The 9832-nt window shown below is 44.6% G+C and overlaps 1 protein-coding gene across 6 annotated transcripts in view; it reads left to right on the forward strand.

Moving 5' to 3' along the window:
* Positions 1–9832, forward strand: part of OSBPL5 (oxysterol binding protein like 5) — a 230029-nt gene that overhangs the window by 160981 nt on the left and 59216 nt on the right. For all 6 annotated transcript variants that reach the window (XM_006022021.3, XM_006022026.3, XM_006022025.2 and 3 more), the window contains one exon: positions 1083–1167. In XM_006022021.3, the coding sequence (XP_006022083.1) occupies positions 1083–1167 (85 nt within the window). The remainder of the gene's footprint in view (positions 1–1082; positions 1168–9832) is intronic.

Below are 9832 nucleotides of genomic sequence, written 5' to 3' on the forward strand. Positions count from 1 at the left end.
TCAGGAGGGTTTGTGGAAATGAAGACTTCCTCTTCACTTCAGTTCTGGCCCTTTTCTAAAGCAGCCATTGAAATGCGCTGTACTGATCTGGGTACTACCATGTACGTGAGGTGCACATGGAGGAAGGATCTAGGTTATTAGCCTGCATTAGGTCTCTCCCTTTCTGCTGACTTCAAGCTTATCAACCTGTAACACTGATGGAAAGAGGAGGAAGCAGCCAACGGGGGGGAAAGGGACAATGCAATGAAAGCTATTTACAAGCATCAGCAGGGCAAACTAAATAATTAAGAGCCAGCAGCTTAGATGGGTCCAGTCTCCTGGAAATGTGAAAGCCACCACATGAGGTGTGAGTGCCACCTGCTGTTTTGTTTTTTGTTTTTTTCTGATGATGGAGAAAGTTGGGGGAAGGGGGTTGTGGGTTTTTTTTCCACTGACCTCGCAATGTTTTTCTCACAGACTCGGAGTAGGCGCTGAACTGAAAAGTCCTCAGGCATTGTAAGAAGATAGTAATTGCACATGTTTCTCTATACTTGTTCAGTAATCTCAGAAACAAAAAATTGTGGGGCTATAAACCAGTCTCTGGGCAAAGAATAGGTTGGGCTGGAACAGGCTCATCATCTTATTACTGCTGTGGAAATGCAACAGCAATGTTCTGGTTGCTAACAAAGCTCTCTAAGGGCTCCCATACATTTGCAGGGAGGTTGCTCCAGTGTGCTGTAATTACAGCACATCGAAGCAGACTTGATTAATCGAGTCTGCTGGAGCGTGGTAATTGCCGCACTCCAGCAGACTCCAGCATCGTGTGCATCAGCATCCCCACGCTGAAAAATGGCAATGGGGCACTTTGAACTAAAGCTCATTCTAGCTTTAGTGCCCCACTGCCATTTTTCAGCTTGGGGATGTTGATATATGTGGCATTCCAGGTGCTTTTAATTACCCCCCCCAGCATGTCTATAAACACCTTAAAATGTTCTTTTTCCTCCTCCTTCCTTGAGTGCACACTGCCCTTGTAAAGTAAAAATATGTGGAATGGTAACATGCATCTCCTTGCCTGACCTTTTCTTATTTGTCTGTGACTCTAGGGGCCAAAAGGAGAGAATGTGGGTTCAATCACTCAGCCTCTACCCAGCAGCTACTTGATCTTCAGAGCAGCCTCTGAATCAGATGGTGAGTGCTGTCTACATCTCTAATCTTTCTCCTCTTCCATAGATAATCAGGATGGATCCTGAGCAAGACTTGACTATTGGGATTTTAAGAATATTTTTTCCATGCTCTCCTTCTTAATGTCCTTAAAGAAAATTGAGGACATGCGCACACAAAAGAAGGTTGGCCTCGTAATTCAGGCAGTAGGCTGGGGCCTAAATGAAATTAGTTCCTGGCTTTGTTGCAGTCTCTCCATGTGACCTTATATAAGGGATTTAATCTCTGTGCTGCAGTTAAAATAAGCCTAATGCTGTTTTCTGCTATCCTTGTCTAAAATTAGATAGTAAGCTCTTTGATGCCATGCTCTCATGCTATGCCGGCATGCATATTAGCCACTTAACAATGTCATTTCTTGAAGAACCACTGTAATACAAGCAATATGCTCGTCTAGTAAAGGAAGAAAAACCATTTGAAGTGACTGAAGGATTTAGAGTCCATTCCAATTAATTTGGCAGTCATTACTCTTCTAAACTTTGTTCTGCAACAAGTCATACCCCATTGGGTTTATATCTGTTCAGATATTTGTCTGCATTAGCACAGCATCCCGTACAGACTCATTAGAGTTACTAGCACCCTGTTTCACAGGTTGGAGGATATTCCATCTTAAATTCTTCTAAAACAAAACAAGGGTGAGAAGAAATGTGTGTACTACAGTAAAAGGTAAATAGAATTGTATGGGACCCCATGACTACATTATGGGTGTCTTTACACACACTTTGGGGTGAAGGACGGGGGACACTCATTCAACAAGCTTTAGTTGAAGTGCCCCTGCTGCCATTTTGAAGCACGGGGCACTGAATACATGTGATGTGGAGGCTGCTGGAGCGTGCTAATTGGCACATGTCAAAGCAGATGTCTGACACATGTATAGGTGCCCTGTATGCCCAATTTCTTTCCATCTGGATAAAGCTGAGCATTATGGCTGAGAGTTTCTTTTGAAAATTTGTAAGGGAACTAGGAAGCCAGGTGTTTTTAGCTTTTCAGTTTTAAAAGGCAGCATCCATGTTGTTAAACCAGGGAGCACAAAGATATGTGGCTTCTGCCACACAGGCATCAGCCTGACTGGAAGTATGTCTACACTAAGAGTCACAGCTGTGCTCCAGACATCTCTAGGTGAGAGTGTGGCTCATTGAACATCTACCTTTCTAGGTAGATTAGCTATAAAATGCAGTCTTGAAGGTAGAGGAAAAAAACCTTAAATCCCCAAGCAGCCAGAAGATAAAGGGAGTTGAATGTGAGATGAGGAAGGGATTATCCCCTGCACGAGATTAGCAGAGATCTTGAGAGAAACATTGGAGCTTTAGGAGAGGATCCTGTGTTAGCCTCATGCAGTTGTTTCCCATCTGAACCATTTCCTCATTTCAGGAGACTTGGTCCCACATGCATCCCTTTTTTATGGGTAGTCATTCAACAACTTTTTCCCTATCTTATTGCCATTTGCCTAAATACTCATTTAGGCAAGGACCTAAAGGAGAAAACGTGTAATGATGCATGTGGGCTGGTGGGGAGACAACTCCCCACTGCCAATTCTTCTTCTGAATACAGTGTTTCCCAGGTTAGAGTTGCAACTTGCAAAAGTTACTATCACTGACACCACATCTGGCTGCTTTTACTGGAATTCACAACACTGAGAAGTGAATTTAGGTCAATGTGTGGGAAATATGCCAGCTTGATATGTGAGAGTGTCTCTGACCCTAACTACTACAGAAGGCTAAAATATTACTGTTTTTTTAAGCAGCTAAGAAGCTTAAAACATACTTTCATTCCAGTTGGCCTTCAAAATAACATCATTCTTTTTCCTTGCAAATTCACGGCTGTTCCTGATGGACAGTTTTTACCCACTGCACAAAGGTCATACAAGTGACCCTGCATACACTTTGGGTCTCATTCAAAATTCCCTTTGAAGCTGCTGAAATCTCTGAAAAGATGTCTGTTAGGCTTGGATTCTAAGGGCTTTTTGGCTTCCAGCTCATCTTAATCCACTCCAGGAGCTGGCAAATAGAAAGAACATGGAGGGAACGCTGAGGCTATCAAATGCGTCTCTGGTTTAGCAGTTGGCAGAAAACAGTATACGAGCAAACCTGGGGAAAATGTTTCAGGGGTCTGGTTATGTTTTTTGTTATTTATCTGGGTTTGGGCCTACTAGTGTATTTACTCAAATATAAGACAATTCTGAATATAACACAACCCCCTCCCCCCCAGTAATTAGACATTTGATGCCTCACCTACTTAGTACTTTTAATATTGCTTCTGCATCAGTCAGTCCTGGAATTTCCCATAATAAAGCAGCCACAAGGAAGGCTACCTGATCACATTCATGTCAATAAAAACACCTTGAGCTGCTCTGCTCTGCTGTGGGCCGATGACCAAATCCCAGATCTCGTGGAGTATTAAATCTCCATTCAGATGTTTTTAGTGTCTAACTCTCTAGTGCCTCATGAAAGCGGAGTGGAGGGAAGAGATGCTTACTCTGAACAATTTATAAATGTGTTGTAGTTGTCCAAGTATAGAATATAATTATTGGAAGTTTGCCTTGAATTTATCCCTCTCCCACTGCTACATCAGGAAAAATAAATCCCGGGTGGGTCAGGCAGCCCCCTTGCATTCTTTTCCTTGCAGCCCCTTTCCACTCCACTCCCTTACTGTCAGACCCTGCCTGAAAACACTGACTTGGGAAAAACATGCCCATTGTAATTTTGCTTATAGACAAACTACTATGAATATCCATAGACTTAGTTCATCCAAAATTGATGTTTTCCCTTTTTTGAAACTACTGCAACTTTTAGCACAAGTATTCCATAAACACACTTTTAAGCAATCCTTTATACCTAGTTATGCATAATGCAAACAGGTGCATCTACATGAAACACTAACTACACAGAAGCATCCCAGGCAAAGCCCAAGCTATTATGTTAGTTTAACAGACAGCTAGTGTCTGTAAAAACCCATGTACCAGCACTACTGTCTAGTAGCACCAGTTACTACATACCAATTTAGTACTTGGTTTTGCAAGTACATGTAGATATGCATGATATTAGTCCAAAGCCAAAAGGCTCATGATTTACTGCATAGTTCATTGGGCTGAGCCACAGCACAGTCCACAGTGTTTCACGTCATGGTCACCCCAGAGCCCCACATTGCTCAGTATGTGTCTGTGTGTACTCCAGATACTCCTCCCTCCCCACAAAGGATCTACAATGCTAATTAAACCCCACTCATGACTGGAACTGGATGCTCTGTGCATGAGTCCTGGGATCCTCCAAAAAATGTATATGTGGATGAGGCACAGGGCAACCTGGTCCATCTCCACCTTATGGAGTCTGGGGCCACACTAATCATATGTGACAGGCTGAGAGAGCGGGTGACAGGGATTCTGGGTGAACTATTTGGGGCCCCATTTGGTGATTGTTGCCAGACATTTAAAGTTGGTGAAGAAACAGGAATCATTGGAAATGGGGAAAGAAAGGAAGAACTCAGCTGTGGGAGTGAAGAGGAAGTGGAATTGCAGTCAAAATAATGGCTCAGCATGACTTTAAAAATAACTGGGGGGAATTGGCACTATCATATATCTTATTCAGTTGGGCTGCATGAGCCTATCCTTGTAGGTTCCCATCAGGGCAGTGGGTGGGGGTACAGGTATGGAGATGAGTGTGTGGATATGCGGTATGAACTGTGTAACAGGTTTTTAGTGTGCTTTGATCTGCCAAGTGAACCACAGGGGCCACTTGGCAGAGTGTTGGAGGTGGGTATGTATGTATGTATGTATATGTGTGTATATATACACATATACATAGATGCATACATATACAAGATATATATATCTTGCAAAAAGAATCAATATGTTTGCCCAATGTGGGCCACATTTTATAGTCATACACAGTGTTCGTTGCATTTAATCAGCTTCATAGTTGGTTTCCATTACTGAGCACATGCTGCTTTTGGCAGTAGTCTGATGATGGACAATGTATTTAATGAGGTTTCCATGTATGCAAATGTAAGACAAGGACCCTGGGGGGGGGAGGGGGGGGAAAAGGGGCTTGTCTTATATTCAAGTAAATATGGTATTATTGCCTCCACTGCCACCTCCTCCATCCCTTCCTCCTTGGGCAAAGAGTTCATGTGTGGAAAGCCCTTCTCAATAACGACAACTTATACTACAGTGAAAGCTAGGTGGAATTTAAATAAAGAATTATGCAGGGGGTTTTGAGCAGAATGCTCCCTGCCTCACAAAACTGCTTGCATCTCTGTGAAAATGAAATAAAAGATGAATAGAAAATGAATAGAATTCTACCTTGCAGCCAATGTCTAGAAACCCATTGATGGATAGGTTGGGATAGTCTTTTAAGTATCAGCTGTCAAAGCATTTCAAACCTGGGTCAGATGGGATAGGATTGTTCTGTTCCTCTATTGTACAGGCAACCTATTTGCTGGTTAGGTAATTGAATACCGGTAGTAACTGTCTGTCAACCCAAATCTCCTAAACTGCCACTTCCTTAGTAATCACTGTAACCTGCCATTCTATTAACTTAATTAAAAAATGTACCATGAGATTGGTGCAGTCAGTGCATGTGTGTGAATGTTAGGGGATGGAATTTGCTGCTGCTGCCCGGTAACCACTTACCTCTTACCATACTGGATGAACTGTTTTGAATATGTGACTGAAACTTGTAGGTCAAGTGAGATAAAAGTAGTGCGGCCACATGTCATCTTGCTGCACTCCTTAATCCTGGCACCGTTGCGAGCCCTTTCTATAAGTCGGAGCAGCCTTGTAGCTACTCTAATCTTCACCTGCTAGGGACATCCTACAAGAGGCCTGAGCAGTTCAGAGTGCAACACAGCCCCAGCTGTGCCCTCTTCCTCTGGAACATGTGCAGTAGGTTTCAATGCAATGGAGTGGCACAAGGCAGGTTGGGGAAAAATCTAGCTTGCAGTATTTGAAGCCTTGTGGGGAGCTTTCTCTCAAATGAATTATTAGACATTTGTGTTAAAGGCAGAAGTTAAAACAGTGAATTACTGCAGCCTATGTCTCACTCAGAAGCTTGGTCAGGTTCCTTGGCAAGCAGATCTATGCAATTCAAGTGAAATCCAAGTCAGAACCTGAGACTTCTTGGTTCTTCACTTGCAAGAGCGGTTTATGGCCTGAAGGAAAAGCTAATGGGAGCTCTTTAAATTAAAAACGGGATCAAAGAAAGAGGCCAGCATCTAGTAACATAAATGTGACATCTGTATTCAGTGATTAAGTGACATCTGTTTTCAGAAAGCCAGTAATTAAGGATGAAATTAGGAGAGTCCCTTTGATCGTTCTGTACCTGTCCAAGAGCAATCTGAATGGATTTGGAAAGGGGGAGTTCATACAAATTCCATCAACTCCATCAAGGAGGCGATGGTAACTGCTGACTGAATGAAGCCACAGGCATATTCTGTTTGATATTGGCCTTTGATATACTGTCATGCCAAAAATGCTAGCATGAAGGGTGAAGAACGGTGCTGATGGTGGCACTTTCAGATGGAAAAACATTTGACTTGGTAGTTGTAGTCAGTGAGCTGTGATTTAAATGGATGTGGTCTAGGGAGGAAGTAGAAAGCATATAAAATCATGATGGGCATTATATTTTCCATCAACATTTATGGAGTATATGAATCTTGCACTGAAAATGTTGCAAGAAAAGGGAGCTGTTGCATTTTAAAGAGACTGGGATGTAAAGAGAGACAGAGGCTCATGCAATGCCATTAACTCCTCATACACGTACTATGGGACAGATTCTACTATAAGTGTTTACTAAAAGGGGGGCATGACCCTCAGACACTTGGCAAGGTTAACAATAATTCATGAGGAACTCCTACTTTTTAGAAAAGTGGCTTGCACAAGGAAGTTGAGACAGAGTCTCATTATATATGTGGCTACAATGTGATCAGCAGCTCAGTGTCCAATTTTCCCTTTTTAAATGTTTTTTTCCTTGCCCTGCCCTCTGACACTCTGGGTAGGATTTAAGGTCCTACCTTGCAGCCAGCCCCCAGAAGTGCCACAAGCAACAGTAAATTTCCCATCCTATAAAGTCCAGGAGCAGGGTCCATTTTCTGGCATACATTCCCATTTTAGAAAACCATCTGCAAGGGCAAAACAGTCCACAGGGCTCAACCTCTATAAATACAAGGCCTTTCGCTCACCATCATCTGAAAGGGGGCTTTTATTTATGTAATGACTAGTCTCTAAAAATAAGCAGCAGTGTAAAAAAAAAAAAAAAAAAATTAATAAAAAGTTCTTCTTCTGGGTGGTATTTCTAAAAGTGGCTATCACAACCTGGGCCTGCCCCCCTCCCTGGAAAGACACCAGTCTGTGAAGACTTGACCACTACTGTCTGTCTCCTTCTAAGCCTCCTCAGTAGGGATGGAGGAGGACACTATTCTGAATTCCCTGGGTTGATGGGGATTGTGCCCATGTACAGATCCCATCTGCCACCCTCCTTTGGAAGGCTCCTCCATCCAGTACCTTAACCCTTCCTTTCAAAGCAGTGTCTCAGCCTCTTAAGGCCGTCCTTTTTCCATACATGACCTGCAATAATTCCATCTTCGTGTAGTTGCTCTGTACTTCTCAAGTCAGCCCTCTGGTGACAGCGCAGCAAGCAAGCAAAGAATACAGAAGAATGTCTGCACACAGTCGCTCTGTCGTATTACCTTTACCTGGAGGAAGAACCTTTACTTCTTTCATCTGATCTTGCTCTTTCTGTGAGTCTTGCCAGCATTTTGGGCAAAGCAGAGTTCTTCTACTGGTATTCTAGTATGTTGTGGTAGACATCTCCCTTGCCCAGAAAAGCATTTCTTAAATGCAGTGTGGCTTTCCTTCCCCTATGATTCATGGAGGAAATTCCAGCCCCTTCCCCTCCCCTCCTCTCCTTGACTTGTCAGACTTCTGTGTAGAGCAGGGATGGGCAAAATATGGCCCGCAGGCCGGATCCAGCCCACCAGGCACTTCCATTCAGCCTGTGGCACACCTCCCCACAACGAATTGTGACCCGCTAGCACAGGCAGGGCTGCTGCTGTAGGCTTTCCCAGGGTGCCGCTCCCTCCAGGCAGCAGGTAGGAAAGGTGGGGGCTGCAGCTGGGCAGGAGCACGGAGGGTGGGGCTAGGGCTGGTTGCAGCAGAAAGCCTTGCCGAGGGGGGTGGCAGCAGTGGGCAGTTCGTCTGGGCAGGGTGCGATTGTGAAGGGGGAGGGGTATGGGGACCCCCCCTCCCCACACCCCACATGGCATACAACCCTGGCAGGCAGCAGGGGCAACAGCAGCAGCAGGCAGGGTGCTCTGCTTGGTGCTGGTGCCTGTCTCTTGGCTCCAGCTAACGCCGCGAGGAATGCAGCCCCTGCTGAGCTGTTCGTTTCCCTGGTGTTTCCAGCACTCATGGGGCACAGGAGGGAAGCACCAGGTGCTAGAGTGGACTGGGAAACCTGCTGGCTCCAGCGTTTGGGCCTTTCCTCCTGTGCCCTGCGAATGCTGGGAGTACCAGGGAAATGAACAGCTCAGCAGGGGCTGCGTTCCTCACTGCATTGTGGAGCGCTGGCCAGAGCCAGGCTCCAGCACCCCTGCCTGCTGCTGCACCATGGGAGGGAGTGTGGGGGGGAAGGGGTGTGCCCACACCCATATGTGCGCACACAGTGTTGCCTGCTTCACTGCGGGAGAGGACGGTGTGTTCCAGAGCCACACAGCCACACCCCCTCACAAACTCCCCTCCTCCCCCCCCCCAACACAATGTAAAAGACTAAGAATTTATTTCTGAGTTATTATGAAATCCCCTTATATATATTACACAAACACAAATCATGACAAAATATTTTTCATCATAAAATTTAATATGTTATCATAGGTTTTTAACTTCTAGTCTATGATTTGTTTTTTGGTTCTTAGATGGCAACTCCCCGCTTCCAAAAGGAGTGTTTCCAGGGGGGTAAGGGGAGGAATTTCTGGTGGCAAAGGTCAGGGGTTTGGGGTGGGGACTTCTGGTTTCAAGACAGTGGCCAGGGGGTAGGGCTATGCATGCGGCCCTCGACAGCTCGCCAAACCTCGTTAAGTGGCCCTCCACCCAAAATAATTGCCTACCCCTGCTATAGAGCCTGCTGGCCTATGACTCCAGGCCAGTATGTGAGAGGCAGTTGATAGTCCTAGATTGCCCTAGGAGATTTTCTGTCTTAGACACTCATCTAGGTGCCAGTACAGAACCTATTCTAACTCAAACTGGAAGTGACAAGGTGAAACAAAGGTTAGACTTCAAGATAGAGGTTATAATCCAAAAGGGAGTTCACAATTTGGTGCAGATGCATCCCACTCTTATCACAAGTGTGTCATAGCAATTAAAACCCACAACTAACCTTTTCTATACCATGTAAGTGCCCGTCAGAACAGCACTTTGTAAAGTTCACTCACCTCTAACAGTAGCCTACAAATGCCTGAATTTTAACTTGCACACTATATAAACAGCACCTGCAGCTAATTGAGGGATCATCCTTGAATCAAGGCAGCCAGAGTGCTACAAATTAGATACATGCCCCCCAAAGGAACAGCAAAATTAAGGGCTGTCAACTGAAAAATTTTGGGGCCTTGAAATGTTCAGTGACTGCATCAAATCAATGTCTTTCCC

Source organism: Alligator sinensis, unplaced genomic scaffold (genome assembly GCF_000455745.1).
Source record: "Alligator sinensis unplaced genomic scaffold, ASM45574v1 scaffold983_1, whole genome shotgun sequence".
Lineage (NCBI taxonomy): Eukaryota > Metazoa > Chordata > Crocodylia > Alligatoridae > Alligator > Alligator sinensis.